This window comes from Aythya marila (assembly GCF_965140915.1).
Source record: "Aythya marila genome assembly, chromosome: 16".
Taxonomy (NCBI): domain Eukaryota; kingdom Metazoa; phylum Chordata; class Aves; order Anseriformes; family Anatidae; genus Aythya; species Aythya marila.
The window spans coordinates 15,553,682-15,573,484 of NC_139057.1; the positions used below are offsets into that span (position 1 = coordinate 15,553,682).

Sequence of the window (19,803 nt, forward strand, 5' to 3'; positions counted from 1 at the left end):
GGTCAATGGCCTCTGAGCTGAAAAACGTTTTTATCTTTCTACCTCACAAAAATCCTCCCCTATATCTCTACAAGAACATGTAGAGAAGTAGCATTTCAGTTATTCTCCATCTCTCTCCCGAGATCTGCTCTGCATAAAACCTAAAAACCAGTGAGAACTTCTTCACTGGCTATGAAATTCTGGTATGCCGAGCACTGCACACCTCAGGTAGATCTCCCTTCAGTGAAGATTAAACAATGACGTGGGGAAAGAAAATGCTATAGGGTTTCAGTGCATGTCAGAACTTCACATCTGAAATTGATAAATACCTCTTCCTACAAACAGAAAAACCCCACTAACAAGTACAAAGGATAAGGCCTGCATCACCAGGCAAAAATAAACAGAAGCCCTCCATTTTCCGAAGAGTGCTGGTAAGGCATGTATCATGGCACATCAATGCTGGCATGTATCATGGCACATCAAACCTTTTTCTTTCAGGTACTCCAATGCAGACTACCCTTTTGGAGAGGCATCCCAGAACCCCAGTATCACAGTCTCATATGAAATACATGCTGGCAAAGATGCTGTGTCTCTCTAAACTGAGAAAATTCCCAGTGGATGGCATTGTGCACCCTGCCCAGAAGTTTGTAAAGGCAACATGAGAGCTGCCCCAGAAAGACCAGGAAGTTTGAGAACAAAGCACCACATTACCAAGGGAGATTCGTACCTGGGTGGGTCACTGCCTCATGTTTACACTTCTGGGAAAAACTTTTTGATTCTGCCTTAAAAGTGTAGAAAAGATTCATATAATGATGAACGAAGACAGAAATGATCCATTTAGCCAAATTTTACTTAAATACATGTTAGAATGGACAGGTAATATGTAAATAAGAGGCTTTGCTATGAAGATTATGAAATTTCTGTCACTAGTGCCACACCTGGTGTACAGTTAGTCAGAAAAAAAGACACCAAAGTGCAAATTACTCCCCCGTGCAGAACAAGCTAACAAAAAGAACCTAGGGAATTTGTTTCCACTTCACCCAAAGCCTCAATCCTTCTGAACAATTACACCAGCTCTGCTGAAACTTGCTTACACAGCAAATAGCAAAAACCATAAGCCTAGAAAACAGAAGCAGAATAAGGCAGCACGTTTCTCTTCCTCCTTTGAGACTGTCACTCAGACATCATCTGTATTTAACACTTCTTCCAAAAGGCAAGTTCTATTCTGATGGCTGGGGGCTCACTGCAGATGACTCAGGTGATGAGCACAAGGCTGGAGAGCCATTGGAGCTCGGTCTAGACACAAGCAGCTGTAAAGCAAGACCACGTCTGAGCTCTTCTGCCCCCACAGCCCAAATAGACACCACCCCCAGGACACTGTGCGCCAGCTGGGCTTACATCTCCTGCTCAGGGCTCTGGCAGAGGAGCTCTGGCACATGCTGAGTTTCATAGCCCCTAGGTATCTTCCCCACTACTTTTCTAGTGTTTTCCATGTCTATGTGGCAAAACAGACACATACCTAACCCTCAGCCACTCATGTTACGATTCTGCTGATAGCCGTAAACTACTAAGTAGCATATATTTGGGCTAAGGACTGGGACTCACATTTGCAAACCAATTTAAATGAGATGGCTGAAGCAATTTTTGTCCTCTGCTCTGGTCCTTCCTCTCCTGAAGGTTGCACCTGCCTCAGAGAAAGGTGTACAGAACACGCATCTGTTGCTAAAGCATTGCCTACTACAACTCAACGTAAAAGCCTGCCTTTATACACTGACCTGGGAACTACGGGAGCTAGAACAGAACCCCAGTCATGCTTTCCTAGTCCCTTTCCTAGGACTTCAGGTTCTAGGAATGGGGCAAGGCAATCACTGTTGTGTTAACCATCATATAGACCCATCTAGATGTGCCTGTGAACGTAAGTTGGGGCCCTAAGCAGTGCAACAGAGCAAAACGAGTGGGAATACTTTCTGGTTACTGTAGTCTAAACTAACAGTGTGAATGAAATAGGGATTCCAGAGTACTGGTATACTGCGTTCCCTAGCGCTTCCAATCGTTCACAATGAGTAGGAAGCACCAAGGTGATAACCATCAAGTACCCACAACATTAATTTTGTGTTTTGCCGTGCACCAACACAGCCCCAGTGGGCCTTTGTGTCTATCCCCCTTAGGCCATACGACAGCATCACCTGTGTACTCCAACAGTAGGGACAAGGAGGCTGAAAATGCAATGTTCTCTCCTTCCCCTTGGACACATCTGATGAACAGAAGTCTTCTTATGCAAAAATAAGAATTAGGACAACTCCCAACAAGAGCATTGTCTGAAGATAAATCCTCAGAGCAAATGAAGCAGGAGGCAGAAAAGAAGGAGGCAGCTGAAGCCTTGAAAGATCAGAAGTGTTCATAGAGGCCCAAAACATACACCCTCCTGCTCTGAAAAATGGGTTTATGCAGTGAATTTCAGGATTCAATGACTTATTCAATTCTCTTTCAATTTCAAGATCTGAACACTGGAACTAAAAAATTGCCTGAGAAGAAGCTTCCCTTCTGTGGCATCTCCAAAGTTCCAGCTCCTCGCCAAAATCAAGAAGTAAAGGGGAGCCACACAAGTGAAGTGTTGTATATACTGACAGCTCTAAATAAGCTTTTTCCAAATCTCCCCTCGGACTTTGTTTGGTCTCTGACAGTTTCACTTTCCTGGAACACGCTGGCATTTCCTAGTGAACATAAGGGCAGCACGAGCAGTACATTCAAACCACTGACATTTTCACTTCACTTCTGTCTTTTAGACCCTTTGTGCTCAGCAGAGTCTTGATTGCAGAACTCAGGCTTGTACTAACTGCTTAATAAAGTATTTTTGCATAGTGCTGAGAAGAGCAGCTAACATACACACACAAGCAGCCTAGGCAAGCGTGAAACAACCAGATGTCTGAGTGTTTGCACTTGCACTTGTTGAGATTCTAGCATAAGCACAACTGTTCAGACAACTGCCACTGAGTAATTCTAAGACATAAAGTAACTTCTTTATTTACATTTTTATTACTCACTGAGAGCAATGGAAAGCTGCTGACTGGCAATTCCTGAAGAGCTGAGACTTATGTTCAACATTTCGTGTTCACATCAGTGAACTACAGCAGGAAAACTCTCTGAGCACAGTCTCTTGCATCCAGCACTAATAATTTTCCAGTTCTGAGAGTACCAGTGTCCCGCATCCTCACTGACTCTTGGTCTGTGCATAGATTGCCAACACTGCTTCAGGTTATGCCTAACAGTCCCCTTGGAATGGAGCTACGACCACCAGTTCATTGAGCATTAACTGCCAAGGATGTGTCAGCTGGTTGCCAGAAGACTGAATTAAAGGAGTGTTATTCCTGCTGCTTTTTTTCCTCCAGGATGTATAGTTTGTGTGACATCTTTTACTATGGTTTTTCTCCTACAGGAAACAAAGGATCAAGATCATTTACGAAGGATCATTTAGCTTCGGCTGCTGACTCTCTTAGTTACTTCCTCTGCAACCTTCAGGCACGTCATCTTGCTTTTCTGGGCCTCAGTTTCTCCATCTGCTAAATGCTGGTTTTCTAATTTGAGAAAATACAGCTAAAAAAGTGCCACATAAACACAGACCAGTATCTTTATTCTTAATGCACTTCAAAGCAAAAATTTTCTTCTTCTCCAAACCCTGAGAAGAAAACAGACTGAGACTTTTCTTTCCACTGGGTTAAGCTGTTTTTTTGATACCATGCTGCCCCAGCAGCTCACCCAGAACCACATTAAAAGAGAACTTATGTCATGCAGCCTTGCTTCCAAACACACACCACCTGGACACAGCAACTGCTGCCACTGCAATTTAATTCTTGCTTGCCGATTGCAAATTTCAGTTCCTCTGGTTGTGTGCTGTAAAAATTTGATTCATACTTTACTTTCCAAATATCGTGGCTTTTTCTTGTGCAACTGCTCATTGGCCTCTATTGTGCAAAAGGATCTCCTGTGACATATATGCTGCATATACAGTATAAAAGACAAACCAAAAGACCGGCCGTACTTTCTAACTTATCTGATGCCAAGATGCATATTAAGCTGTTTTTAGATGTGGAAGGAAACAGGTCTGAGTGAAATTCCCAGATGTGCTTTTTGTTGATGATGCTCATATTTATATACAAAAGGCTGATACTGCAAGGTGACAGCACCTGCTAGAGCAGGCTGAGCTCCACCAGCTCCTCTGGGCTTCAGCATCCTGCAGGATAAAGCTCATGGAGATAGCAGAAGCCCCAAAGGATGCTCTGCCAAACATAACGCAAAGCAGAATATCATCCTAAGTATCCTATCTTTTTTCTTTTTCCTCTGCTATTCAGTGCAACTGCAGAAAATTTCCAGCACCCTTCACCAGAAAAAAAAATTCTACGCAAAGTTTCATCAGCTTGATCTGTTCCCCATGTCAGAATGCAAATGAGTACATTAAATATTTAAAGCAAGAGAGGCTTAATAGTCAAATGAGAGATGAAAACATGCATTACTTCAGGGAATGTTTTGTTCACTGAATAAAGAGTAAGAAAGTCGTGCCTCGTTTGGCAAACATACAAAAAATACAGGCCCAGCCAACAACAGAAACTAAAGCAATAAAGAAACCTGTATACAAATTTTTAATTTTATAACAGGAACTGCCCAGAGCTGATTTTTTCACAGAACCATCACAGTTGGTGAATAGTGAAAGGCTAAGAAATTACGTACTATGTCTGCATTGACCTGTTCTAACTCCCCAGAAGTACTGCTCTGTCCTTTTTGACTTCTTCCATTCACTCGAAACCAATACTCTTTCCAGCTGTGTTTAGCTCAGAAGTCTTCAATACATTTTAACTTTATTTATGTTTTTTTTTTTTTTTCCTTTCTCCTCTTGTTCCCTAACTCCTAATTGTAGTTACTCTGGCAAGCACTGAGCACAAGAGGAGGCAGAGTACCTGTCCTTGTGCTAAGGCTCGGCTAGCTGTGGTAAAACAAGGCAACGTAAACCAAAAATCTGGGTCCAACATGAAGGCCAGAGGACGGGATCCAGCAGAATACTAGCAAGTCAGCTATGGCAAAGCTGGAGGCCTGGCTCAGTAAAATGCCCAGCAAAAACAGATGCTGCACCGCTAAATACACTGGATTTTGTGTGCCTCGTACCATTTAATGACTAAGCGAAGAACTCCAGTGGCACTTTTGTCTTATATAAGTAACATAATCAGCAAATCTCACCTTTCAATTATTTCCCAAAGAAATTATCTTTAGCCCAAAGAGTCCCCAGATCATCATTTGTTTACTGACAAGCTTCCAGAACTTGTTCTCCACGCATGTGAACAAAACACTTGTGCTGATGTAAAGAAGGAGGCATTTCTTTGCAACAGTGCTATCTGCACATGCTCTGGTATAAGAGCTGACAAAGGAACCACGTTCTGGGAAAAGCCTCTCTCCAGCATTCATCTTTTCCCATTGAGGAATCATACCTCTGACAACTGAATGCTCCTAGCAAACGTACTTCTGCAGGTTTCTTTGGAAACCTTCCCCTGCTGTTCTTCCCTTTTCCGCCTCCTGTCAGTACCCTCTCCTCACAAACATCTGTTTCCCATCTGAGCTGATTTCTGAGCGCAGTGCCGGTAACATGACAGAGACAGGAGCACCAGCATCCAGAGAGCTATAAGGTTAAAAAAAAACAATAATATCCAAGTGTCCAGCAAGGACTGTCTGAAACCTCGGATTTTCCACAGTAAGAAGGGCAGGAAATAAAACAGAAACGAGCAAGCAGTACCTCACGTGAAGGACCAACATGCTTTCAGTGTACTGTATCTCAGCACACAGCTGTAAGCAGTGACAGTCAGAGTTAGGTAACTGCTGCTTCCCTTTCACACTGTCCTGAAGTAGCCCCCACCCGCTCAGACTGCATTTCCTCTCCCTTCCCTCCTGCACAGACCAAGAAAACAGAAGATACTGGGGCAATGGCAGAGTCAGCAGTGACAGAAATCAGTTACGGAAGGCTGGCCAAATGAATTGCCACCACTTGTGGCCTGGCACCCACAACTTTCACCTAAGCACAGAGCGTCAGGAGGAAACCCATCCCCAGCCACCCCCGCACTGGGGCTGGGCATTACTACCTCTGCCACAGGCATCCCTGCTCTACCCCAGTCCTGTTTCAGGGAGATGTGCCTCAGGCGGGGATGGGATGCCCATCCTAGAAGGCTAACAGCAGCAGGACACCGGCCTGAGCCTGGGAATACTGCTGGAGAAGCACTGGAAAAGCCCCTGGCACCCTTGTGGCCCAGGCAGGGTGGCAGTGTTAGGACAGGGCAGGGACCATTCCCAGGAGGCAGGCTGGATGCAGCCACCCTGCTTTGAGACTAAAACAGTTCAGGGGGACAAGGCAAGACAAAATCATGGCACTTGGCTGCAGGGTCAGAGAATGAAGCCTGGCACTGTTTTGTTTACTAAGTCCGTAGCCTGAGTTCTTGCTTCACAATATGGGGCATTAATCACCGATCTGTCCTGACAGTATCAGATAAACTTCTGCCACAGCATCTCCCAACCCCCTGTGACCCACATATTAAATAATCCACAGCCCACTGATATTTATCTGCAGCAGGCTTGTCCATTGTTCCCACAACCACCTGGATTGTGCGTAAGAATCGGGCTTCAGAGTCTGAAGCATTTTACCAGCTCAGAAGTTTTACAGCCTTCTGTTCCTGCCCCTTCAAACAAAATGAAAGGGGGCTCTTTAGCCTCCTAGTGACAATGTTAGCAGCAAATGGCTCCTTGTGAATTCAAAGCAGTTGTCGGATTAGACAAAAAGTCCCATGAGACCAGAGATTTTGCTTTGTAGCTAAAACCCACCCACCTATCTGAGATAAGAATTTGCATTTTAGTGAGTTCTTATCAGAAATCTGTCCCCAGACCAGGGCCATCCGCCACTTACAAACCACACTTTGAATGTCGGGGAGCTCCTCTCATTGTCAGTTTCTTCAGCCTCCAAAATAACCCCGAATGCAACCTTTTATGGTTTTTTCCTCTTTCTTGACACACATTTCCCTCATGTATCCTATGACGGGTTGTTCCAAGTTACTCAAACCATGCTAGGATGACAGGTGCAGGAGCAAGCAAAACTTGCAAGGCAAAAGTGTTATCACTAAGTGATTTACTACGGATAAGCAAATGTATAAGGAAATGTGGATAGTGTCATTATGCCTTTTTTTTCCCAATCTAAACTCATTAAACATGTACAAAAGTACTTAACATCTGACAGCCATCCAGCACTTCCAGCGTAAAATGAGTCTCAAGTTCAAAGCTGTTTCTTAATAAATCGTTTAATAAATCATTTGGATCACAAAGTCAAGCATCGCTCCTTGGTGACAGTCTCAGCAGTCAGGGTCACCACTGTAAAGGACTGTGCCAGCCTCTCTCTAAGTGGCCCAGTCAGGGGAGGGATGAGCAGCATAACCCCCCAGCAATCAGTATTTTCCCCTCTGCCTTTTCTGACACATGAGATGTCAGCAGAAAGAACAGCACTGGTGGTGACACTGTTTCACATCTAAACCAGCAATCTGGTTTGTACCAGTCAAACTCCCAGCCCAATCGCATCAAGCTTCACATCCAAAACATATCACCAAGTACTTCCCAACATGTGCTCCAAGGAGCCCTGGAAATATTAGCCCTAACTCTTAAATACCAGCAACTGAATAACTAACGAATCCACAGGCAACATGCCATCAGCACCCTGCATGTTGGATTGTTTGCTCCTTTTATTTAACTGAAAGTGTATTTCTGTGCCAACTGAATGATGACTAGTCCATGAATACTTTTAATGACTAAAAGACAGTGCTCATAAAAAAAAAAATAATAAAAAAAATCAAAACAGCCTCATTTTACATAGATTTTACATAGGCTAAGTAATTTGGGAATTAACAAATTAACCTGTTGGCACACAAGAACTGACCACAAGCAAAGCCAGAAGTAAAAACTGAAGGTTGCATTGAAAGCGTTCAAAAATTTATTCCATGAATCATGAGATGTCAGCTGGGTTGCAGCCAGGTGTTATCTGTGTGGCTGATACTCCTCCATAAAATTAGTGGTAGCAATGAGATTGATTCAACATTCTTACATGAACATACAAGCTCCTTTATCTCAGTTCCACGGTCCCATAATGCAAGTAAACAAACCAATTTTTTTAAATAATCAAGGTGTAAAAATCTATTGCCTTCTCTGCAGCTCAGCAAAACATGACATGGAATTGCCTGTTCTCTGAACTGCTGGAAGTTCCCTACAGTTAGTGACAAGTCCTTGTGCTAGCAGCACTGGATGAGAAAGCAGGTGGGTTTTCATACATGGGCATCATGATGCTTGGAATAGTCAGTGTGTCCTCCTACCCTCAGGTTTCCAAGGGCCTGTCACAGCTCCCATTCAGTTTGGGGCAATTACTATCTTGTGGCCTGACATATGGCTCTCAGCTGTGTAAGCAGCGAGTTATTCTTCCAAGGAGCAGGGCTCATTAGGAAGAGTGAAGGAACTGTTTTCTCTCCACAGAACTGTTTTCTCCCACTCCGGTCTTGAGATCTGCAGTTCAAAGGGAGCTGAGGTTGCTTCACATGAGTGGCTCCTACACAAGGGGGAAGAAGGGAGTCAGGCACTTTAGCCACAGCAACCACCCTGAGGTTCTCCCACAGTACAGGTCTACTGCAGCTCTGAGTGCCCATTGCAGTTTGCCTCAATCAGCCGGGCAGAAGGCAGAGTTAAAGCTTTGACCAGTCTTGCCTAGGCTGGGCAATCAACCAGCAGTCTTCACCTGCAGCAACATTCAAGGCCAAGGTTTTGCTCAGGTCTTCAGCATGCTGTTGGTGCATCCCCAGCCCCAGCCTCAGTTTGTGACTCAGAGCGGAAAGAGAAGTAAAAGGTGCCATTCAGTCTCTGCATGAGATAGCTCTGTAGGAATTGAATTACTCCACAATGAAGTCTCTGTAACTGACTAAAAAATGACATTGTTGCATATTTCAAATCTTTTTATTGCCTCTGGCTGTTAACGGCTGAGAACGCTACAGTCATTCCTTCTGCTAAACAGGAACTCTTCCAAATAGATAAGAGAGTGACACTTCCATTCCATCCTTCAAAAAGGTAGGAGCAGTTGCTTCGATGCAAGTAGAAAACAGAACATAAAACACTGAGACAGAAATTAAGATACAGAAAGGAGGCGTGGAAAATGGATTGAAGTCACCCCAGAAGAAGAAATAGCAGCCTTCCTGTGCCACAAGTACAACCCCTACTGTTTAGGTCCTTAATGCAAACAGCCTTTGTGCACTCTAAAACAGAACTGCTTTACTGATTGCATTAATCAAGAAATCATCTGTCAATGCAGGGCATTAATGGAAATACTGCTGTGTAAATATGGATTAAGCATCCCACCACACTACAAGGAGGACGGGAACATGCAGCAGCATTAACTGCAAATGAACTATGCATTCTTGCATGTCATCTAAAGCACAAAACAAAAGGGCCTGGCTGAACGATGGCTGCAAAGGAACCTTGCGCAGAGACAGCCATTCAGAACCATTTCAAAGGTTTGATCCACAAAACAGACGTCTGCAATTGTTACAACTGCTATTTGCAAATGAAAAATCTTCACAAAATACAGGAGGCCATAAGATATCTTTCCATTTCCTTATTTCAAGAGTGTCAAACAAGAAGATCCAAAAGCCTTTGCCACTGGTAAGGCCTGGTCCAACAAGATCTGAGGGGCCAAATTAGGTTTCTGCAAAGCTGTGTCACTACATCCTAATTTAGTGCAAGAAAACTAACAATAGCCTTCACTGATAACGGAAGGCCTAGCAGATAAGCAGATACACGTGTATGTGGGTGAGCAGTACTCTTTCTGTTGGCCACCACTACAGACTGCCACTGCACAGTGACTCTGAGCATCACCAACGTGAAATAACCTTACAATTTACACCTTAAAAACCCACTGCTACTCTTCAAGACCTTTACCAAGAAGGCATATGTTGCAGATTGAGAATCCAGCTGAGACTAGAAGAAAAAAAAAAAAAGAAAGAAAATGGATTTTACTGCTGGAAACAAAGGGGAAATTCTCACATAGTCCCTTGTATTTTCTTGCAAGTGCCTAAAGAAAACAATAGACAGGTAACAGAAATAGGTAGTTTGTTGAAAACCTCGTCTGTCAGGGACTCATCTGCATACCTGCAGGCAGACAGGGCACTTGGGAGAAGGTTTTTCAAGCTTCAGATACCCCTGTGGAGCAGGATGCCTCTAGGGCCGCCAGGTCTGACCAGAGCAGCTTACTTGAAGACACTCTTGAAGTCGCTCTCTGCCCCTTGAGCAAGGCTCAGTGCTGTCCTTCCAGGACACTTCCCAGAATTGTAAATATTACACTGCTCCCATAAAGCCTGTATGCAAACAGTCGCTGTCACTGGTATGATCAATGAGTTGTCCTCAAAGACAGGTACAATCTCAGGCAAACTGTTTATGGCTGCTGTGCTACAATACTCCTCCTGTGTAATGTGTAAGAACTCTGCACTGCTAAAGACTTTTAAGTGCCTTGTGCCCACAGTTTAAACACTAGAGTTCAAGAAACAGAGTAAGTGGAGAATCCAAATAATAGCACAGAAATTATCAGAGGTAAAATTAAATAGCTTGTAAGAAAAGAGTTGCATAATTTGACAATTTAGTCTACAGTGAAACAAAATGTGCTAACAGCCACAATATACATGCACTTGAGAAATTGATACAAGAGAAAAAGATCACCTCTGTGCTCACTGCAAAAAAAAAAAAGAGATTAGACATTACAGCAGGCATTAGGAAAATATTTCCAACAGTAAGGACACCTAAACACCAGGATAAACATCAGAAACGACCCTCCTTTCAGATCAGAATATGATCTGTCAAGATCCTCTGCAGCCCTCCTGATGATTTTTTGATACGCTGTCAATTGAGGAGCCACGTTTCCCAACACCACCAGGCAGCATGCCTTCCCATGGCACAAATGCTGAACGACCTGGGAACTGGAAAAATAACAGAACTGTCAAACTTTTTCTCCCTATATTTAGGTACAAACAAGCTCCTTTACTATGGATCAGTCTGCCTCCTGCTAAAGTCAGCCAAAAAACTATAAAGTTGGCCATGCATTCAGCTACGTATGGAGAACTTTACCCCTATCAGTCCTGCTATCTCCAATGTTTGTTTCATTTTCAATCCACAGGCCTATTCCTACCAAAGCCCAGGGTCTTTGTCCCTCCCGTGCACTTACTCAGCCCCAGACTGCTATTGCAAAAGAGTTTTGTTGCAGAGGCATCAGCACCGCGCTGGGAAAGCACGGGCAGCCAGGCTCTCCCTGCCCCCCCCCCCCCCCCCCCCAAGAGCACAACACATGTTCAGACAACTGGCATCCCCGTCATGAGAGGGAGGGACAAATGGCAAAAGGGCTGATTGATGGTATCACTGCAATCAAGGAGGAAGAGTCAGAGCAAACACTGCATTCTGAAGAATGGAACGAGACCAAGGTAGAGAGAGAACAGTTAACAAAGGGTCAGCTGCACGCCAAGCCAGAGCGACCTACAGAAAGCAAAGAAAAAGAAGGTTTATTTCTCACCTGTGTGGCAGCAAAGTGGTGAAACCACATGGGGGATTTACAGGTATTTTCTCCTTGTGGCTCTTCTGTGAGAGACCAAAAATAACTTAATTCATATGAAAAATCTGCTGTGCTCCTATACGCCTTTGGTCTGTAAAGCCTCACCGCAAAAGGCATGGGTTGGTCATGCAACTTTCCAAGTGAAGGAAATTGAGCTCAGACGTGTCTCCAAGTAGAAGAGAACCCTTGAATTCTGTATCCTCAGTTCCTGCTCTTAGACCCACAGCTGGCTCTCCAGATCACAGGTGGTCCACGTGGACCTAGCAAGACGTCCACCTGAGGTCCACAGAAATGCCAACACGGTGTCTCAGTGAAAAGTCTGACAGAAAGTGCACGTGCAGGTATGCAAGAAAATCTGGGACTGTTTTTAGTTCTCTGCTCCAAGTGGCCTTAGACTGTACTCCCTATTGCATTCCCTCCAAGTAGAGGAAGAAGAGGTTATCACCTGCTGGCATTTCAGAAACAAGTGAAAACTATGAAGATCTCTCTGTCTTTATGTCATATCCTACTGATAAGTAGAAGTACGAATTAACATTAACATCATTTAGTATACCCTGACCTGTGAAATATGACAGCTATAGCATGCAAGAGAAACTTACAAAATGCATAGAAAAAAAATTTTTTGCTACAGTAAACTGACAATGCCATTGATATCCCTGATGTTTCGCTGTTGTACACCAGCTGAGTCTCTCCTCCTTCTAAGCCTAAAGATGAAGGAATGTTTTCAGAGCTTTCTTTACTTTCTTTTGCTTTTCTGTTTTCCATTTTGTTTCACTTTCTACCTCCAGACCATTTTCTTCACATTCTCTTAGTATCTAGTGCAAAAGAACTTTCTCACCTGCTTGCATTTCAGCCTTTAGTAGCTCTTTTTGCAAAGCACAATCTGAAAACAAGACTCCTACCAACAGAACTGCCATCCCAATACAAGAGTCATAATGCAAACTCCTAAAAACTAACGAGCATTTATGCTTTGCTGATGTTCTTCACACTCTACAACCACAAGGGCTACAAAACTTGCCCTTTAAAATGAAAGCCACAATCTTCCTCAACTTACAAGTATCAGGAACCAAGCTTTTAAGAAAAACATCCCATGCTGTTAAGACTCGACAGCAGAAAGTCTTGATCATAGGCAATCATAACAATTGGATGTAGGTGAGCACATCTCAGTAACTGAAAGTACCAAACAGCAAAGCTAATATAGATCTCTTCCAAACAAATTTCCATCTCCTTCCTCTCCCCAGCTGCTGTTTTAGCAGCCTCATAGCAGAGGAACGGCATCACCCAAACCATATGGTTCACCTTCCAGAATTAGAGTTTATCCGGGTCTACTGAGGGTGAAACTCGCAGAGAACAGAGCAAGACAGGAAACCACACCTCACAGATGAGACAAATGGTCTGTTTGCTGCTCTGAGTACCGGAGCCCTAATCTTGGATGCAAACACGATTGTGAAATATGAAGAAAAAAATAAGAGGCCTGTGATGCTTATCGTATTTCGAGATGGGTGGAGTGCAAAATCCAGAGATACTAGATCAATTACAACCACAAAGCAAACAAGAAAAGGGAGCATAACAAATATTTTGAGACGGTAGGATGTGGGTTAATTTATCTGATGGCACGTGTCCTAACGTAATATTTATATAACAGCTAAGATGGAAGACTTCTGATCTTCATATAAAAATATAGGATGCCATAATATTCAAACCTAAAAATAGTCCTGGTACAATTAGTTATCCAACCTGATACCTGTCTGATAAGGACAACTCAACTTTCATGCTGTTCTCATGCCTGCACTGAGCATGCAGCAACTGCTTAAGCTAAAACTACATCCTGGCATCCTGATATTAAAATTTACACGTTGGTGGTTTGTCTTTGGAGAGATGAAAGAGCCGTATCTGTATATGATGCAGAGCACAATTTGGCTGTATATACTTGCAATTAACTGACCAAGTTGTGGGAGCTGCACGTGCAGCTTACAGCCAAGTGTTCAGTGAAATTAAAGGACTGCAGAAAAAAATAAGTGCGTATACACCAAAATACCTATCACTGCAATCTAGTATATTGGATAATTACTGTTACTACACTTTCACATGCAATTAATATGATTACATCTCCAAACTGCTCAGCCAAACCTCTAAATGCTGACATCTGATTGTTGCACACCACTTTAGAACAATGGTCAGTGAATGTGCATGAAATTACTCAGGGCTCCTGCGCCTCCTCACTTGAAAAATGGTCTTTAATCACCACAACACCAATATCACAGATTTGACCATAATTCTGTGGAACGACTACATAGCATTCAAACAAACCACAACCTTTCTTTTCTCAAGGAATTTTGCAGGGACTTTTTTCTACAGCACAGGCAAGAACAGATACCTAGAGAACAACAAGTAAGCTTAGAGGCTGCAGAGTGCCAACATTATGCCTCAGTACCCAAAAGCTCTACTGTCAGCCACAAATTCATGTCAACCTTGGTATGCTAGCAAAATTATATGTCACCAGACAGATGCTTTAACATTTATCGGACTGGTCATCAAAGTAAATCATCGCCTGTTTTAGTTCTGTCACATAAAACTGAAATATTTACAAGATCACGTATAACACGTAAACATTTCTGCATAAATTGCACTGTTAAAAGAGGTTTCAGGGAGGCAAAGGATTAATTGAATGTTGAAGTCTGGAGACTGAAAATGCTTATGGCTTATGATCTCAGCAGAGACTTACAACAGAACTATTTGCCCTGTTCTCTTTGAAGTTTATCTTACTCCATCAGTAACTTTTAGTCAAGTTCCATTAGCTTCAGACAATTTTCCACTTTGTTTCTCATTTGATCAGTAGTTCTTTAATGACATTGGCAGCAGTATGTTTTCATCCATTCCCTGTAGTTCTCCCTGCTGCTTTAAAAATTGGTCCGTATAATGGGCCTTTATAAAGAAAGTTAGCACACATCCACATAACTACATTATCTATTAATATTCATGATTTCCACAGTACTTCTTCAAGCAGGATTCTGTATTTTGCAACATCACACCTGCCTAGTAAAATGGCAGATAAGACAGGGCACAATACAGCCTGTGCATATTTATAATTGAGTAACTCCAAATTATTAGCTGAGTGCTGGTAGAAAACAGTTTGCTCTTTCTCAGTATGGTGCCTCTTCATTTTGAGGCTCAATCTAGGAAAAATAAGTCTATCAAAATCCTGTGATATGCATGAGTATCTTATCTGTACCCTACTAACATTTAATATGGAATCTAGGCACTCTAATGAAATAGCTGTAACTCTTGGAACTGATCACCTTGTCTTGCAAGATCTGGAGCAAACCACAGTAAAAAGCTATGAGGTTTCGTTCTGTCCACAGTTCTGGTACTTAATACTGCAACGGGACTTTGGGACTCACAGGTATAACAGGAACTGACCAGGAAAAAACTGACCAGAACTGCCTTCCTGTGCCCCCAAACCAAACCTACTGGATCGAATAAAACAGTTAAGCTGTAGTGATGTGGGACAGCTATGTTAACATTGCAGATACAACTCCTTTTGTGAGAATCACTAGAGGTACGAAATAACAGGTTCTAGACACTACATTATTTAAATAGGCAAATACCTGGAGCATTTTTATTAATGTTTTTACTTCTGAGCACAAAACCAATAGCAAGATGTTTTTCCTGGTAACTTACAGTTTTTCTTGTGAGAAAAGAGAACTCGATGTGCTGTAACTTTCATGATACCCTCTTTACGAATCCATAGAAGCAAAAATAAAGACAATCTTCTACACAAGGCAAACAAAATAAAGATTGAGTCCCTTTGTTTCCGGGGAAACTACTTTCCCTATAGCTTGGAGGAGGGTTGGGGGGAGGGGAAGATTTCTAAGAATACGAAAAAGATAAAAGGAAACCTTTCCTTTAACATGGTCACATGCTAGCCTTCTAAAAAGGACCAAAATACTCTTAGTTGTTTTGCAAATTCATAGCATCAAATACTTAAGAGATTCTTTTACATTACTAGGGAACACATGGAAGCTTCTGTTAGCAAGCAACCTCAGGGCTGTGAATAAACCCATAGAATTTAGTTGTTTGCTTTTTAAAACATTGTTTATTGAGAATACTTAATGAGAACTGCAGCTTCAACAGAAAATATTTAACAAGGAGCACAAACTCCCTCAGGTAACCTTTTTCTAAAGCACAACTGTCCCATCTAACTTATGGAAAACTTATTCTGATGACTGAAAGATGCGAGATTTAGCCTTCCTTTATTTATCAAAGTGATTAAAGTTACTGAAGCAAAGGAATCTGCACCCCTCCTGTCTCAGCGCATGTTCAACAGGAACTAGTTTCCATAGGATTTGGGAACTGCAGCCTTTTCTCCACTGCTGCCAAGAAATTCCTTCTATAGCTTATGGAAAAATAATTAATTTCAGTACAATTCACAGTGAAGAAAAAAAAAAAAAAAAAAAATCACACAGCCACGTTTGAGTGTTAACTGGGTACCATACCCCAGAAAGTAGAAGAGTTTATGTTTATTTTGCACTGGGTAAGAGCTGCTCACATGGAACATGAGACAGTAATAAAGAGACCCATGGGGCAAAAGCAACAGTTCCTACACAGTCACATCTGAACACTCAGAAAAAAGCTAATGGGAGTAAAGTGGACTTAATTTGTGAAGCCCACATAGATTTGAGAATACTGAATCCCAGAGTTACTTGTTAGAAGGTACTAAGTTAGGGCCTTCCACCAAATTCATGCAGAAAATATTTCTCACTCCAAATTTTGTTTTTAAAAATATCTTCCCACTACTGCTCCATTCACCCTCACGCACTGCAGTAGGCCCTCATTCTCCTTTCCTTGGTGCTAAAACCATTCAGCTGCCTGAATGCAGTTGTATAGAGACTCAGCCCATAAGAACTAGGTCAATGATTTAAGGAAGTTGTTGTTATTTAGGACAGCAGAGGAACATTCAATACGTGCTTCAAGTTAAGTCTATGTGTGAACGCTGCTCTAAACCAAGGCCTAGAGATAGGAAAGATCCCATCCCTCAGTGCTTTATTCAAACATAATTACCGAAACAGAAACTCCACAGGGGAGTAAAGCCACGCTATCAGAACCAGCCCCCAAGATAATTCTACCACCAATCTCCGGCGGGTAGCTACTAACAAAGTGGCTGTGAAGGGCTCTGGCTGCAGCAAGCCATCCTGAGAAGGCAGCCAAGTGTACTCCATCGGTATCTTCTACTGCCATTACCTAAGGCACATTACTCACCACTGCTCCCACGAAAACTGCCAAGTTAACAAATATAAATAAATAAAACACTGTTATGTTCTGTTTCAATATATGAGAATCCCATTAGTTAATATTGCAAATGTATTTAGCTGCAGGAACTGAAGCTAAAAAACACACGCAGCCTGAATCTGCATTCCAGCCTGCAGCTCACAAAATCACAAATTCAGTACTTAGGACAGAGGAATTTTCTGAGTTTTATTATGATTATTATTTTGTTTTGTCTATAGGGTGGGGCATTTTGCAACTTGCAGCTATTTTAGGAATCTCCTTACAGTGAGACAGAATCCTCGTTTTAAATGAAGATAACTGACACTTTAATTGGAAGCTTTCTGAAATTACAGACTTTGTCTTCAACTATTTGAGAGAGAAAAGGAGAATTTAAGTAGAGACTAGTTCTTAAAGCAACCGCTTCCTTTTCATTTATCTTTTCGCTAGACAGTTTGCCACTTGGGTGACTCTGAACAATGCTGAAGACAAACCGAATTTAAACAATAAACAAAAAAAAAATTCCTGGAAAGATGAGTCAGAAAGGGTCCAGAGTCTAAGCCATTTAAATGAAATCAGGGTTTAGTACTTATCTAGCAAAACACCAGAAAGAATTTCTGCCCTGACCAATCTTTTGGAAATCTCTGCAGAGACTTCCCTTGCTTTGATTCCTGATCTCTGTGTGATCATATAGTTTCTTCTTCTTCTTTTTTATGGCATATCTGTTATCTAGTAACTTTTACTGCGGGCTCTTCGAGTTATTTGCAGGACTGTGGTGGTATGCTGATGAATTCCACATCTACAGCCTACGTAGGGAAAAGGAAACATCCAGATGGAGTTTTACTTCTGAACCACTCTGTTCGGAGGGCGGGTATAATTGTCTCCACATGCACAGACGCACCCGGCCCAATCCCTTATTTGTGTTTACACCCGTAAAGCAAAATATATTTATATATATAGCATTTATTTACAAATAACAGCCAACGGGCAAGTATAGAGCTCGCGGCTGGGCGGAACAGCAACTTCCGAACAACAACAAAAGGGGGGAAAGCACTCAGCGAGGCGCACTCGCTCCCGGAGCGGTCCCTGTCACCTCGCGGGGCACCCGCGTGCTTCCCCGGGGCTGCAGGGGCGACACAGCCGGTCCTCCGCCGCCCCGGCTATGTTTTTTTTTTTTTTTCCTCGCCGGAGGCCCAAACGCCGCTGTTGGCGGCCCCCACACACAGCGGGGGCATCCCCCGCCCTCTGCGGCTCGAAGAGCAGAAATTTCCCCGGCCGGAGCGGGCCTGCCCTCCTCACGCTTCGCCCCGCCGCCGGGACGCGGCACGCAGCCCCCGGCCCGCCCCGGGAGGAGCCGAGCCCCTGAGGGGGGCTTTGTCCCCCCGCTGCTCACCGACTGCAGGAACCGGAGGGTCCCCACGTAGTCCCGCTCGGTGCTGAGGATCTCGTTGAGGACACAGAGACGGAGGCGCAGCTGGCGGTCGGTGTCTTTGGGGCAGCCAGCAGGCTCCGCCGCGCCGGGGTGAGGAGGAGGAGGAGGAGGAGGAGGAGAAGGCGGCTCCATGGTGGTGGTGGTGGTGGTGGCGGCGGGGCGAGGCGTTCCGTTTCCCCGCTGCTCGCCTCAGGAGCCCCCCATAGCCCCGCGGTGTCCGGAGAGCCCCGGGAACGGCACCCCCTTGGCCGCCCCCCTCGGCCCTGCCTCACCCGCGGGCGGAGGCGCTACAGGAGCCGGGCGCTGAGGGGAGCCCGGCTGCGGGACATGCCGGGGGAACGGCGGCGCGGCGGTCGCTCGGCGGCCGAGGCGGCGCTGAATGAGGAGAGGAAGGGAAGCCCCGGCGGCGGGGGGGTGTGGGGGAGCGGGAGGCGGGCGAGGAAGGCGGGACGGGGCGGGAGGAGGCGGCGGAGCCCGGCCCCTGGAGGCCCGGCCCGGGCAGCAGCCGGCCGGGGGCGGCTGAGGGGAGAGCGGCGGGGGGCGAGGGCGGGAGGGACGGGGCGGCCCTCAGGGGTAGCGCGCACGGCGGGAACGCGGCCTCACCGCGCTCCATCAATCCGCTTCGCCCTCAGGTCGCTCACACCCGAACTCCCTCACACACCACGTGCCGCGTGCTCTCTCAGACCACTCACCCCTCAGACACGACTCACCCGTCAGTTCACTCACTCCTTACACAGATACCCGTCACAGCCGGACTCTCTCACAGACCAAATGCTCCGCACTCCTTCATTCCACTCACCCCTCACACACCACATGCCCTGTGCTCCCTACGTCCACTCACCCCTCGGTCCACTTACACTCGAGCTCCCTCACATGCCAAATGCCCCGTGCTCCCGCAGTCCACTCACCCCTCACACCCACACGCCCTCACACACCACACAACCTGCTCTCCCTCAGTCCGTTTGCCCCTCACACACGCACCCCTCACACCCAACACACGGCCCCCACAAACACCACGTTCACACAACATAAGCAGACACTGAACTCAGGCACCCCACACCACAGTAACACAACACACCGCCACGTGCCCCATTTCCACGCGCAGCCACACACAGCAGACGCCCACACACAGACCTCACAGCCCATGACCTGCTGCGAGCAGACGTACACCAGGACAGGCACACTCGCACACACACTCACATATACTCACAGAAACAGGCACAAATGCACGCGCCTCTGAAAGTGGAGACATACACACAGCTTCACTGGGTCAGAAAGTCACCACAGGCACTTGCATGCACAGAGAAATGCACCCAAATCTCCATACCTCCCTCTTCTGAGATGTACTGAGGGGCAGGCACACAAACACAGTGGTCTGGCACATACATGTAGAAATGCATACACAGAAAGTACACAGATATGTAGAAGTAAGAGGTCACACACTTCTACGCTAATTAAGAACATATGCAAGAAATGT

General features: G+C 44.6%; 1 protein-coding gene across 2 annotated transcripts in view; it reads right to left on the bottom strand.

Moving 5' to 3' along the window:
- Positions 1 to 18,698, bottom strand: part of PREX1 (phosphatidylinositol-3,4,5-trisphosphate dependent Rac exchange factor 1) — a 179,812-nt gene extending 161,114 nt beyond the window's left edge. For both annotated transcript variants that reach the window (XM_082773578.1, XM_082773577.1), the window contains exon 1: positions 18,288 to 18,698. In XM_082773578.1, coding sequence (XP_082629704.1) covers positions 18,288 to 18,458 — 171 coding nt within the window. In that variant the 5' untranslated portion in view covers positions 18,459 to 18,698. The remainder of the gene's footprint in view (positions 1 to 18,287) is intronic.
- Between the last annotated feature and the right edge of the window lie 1,105 nt (positions 18,699 to 19,803).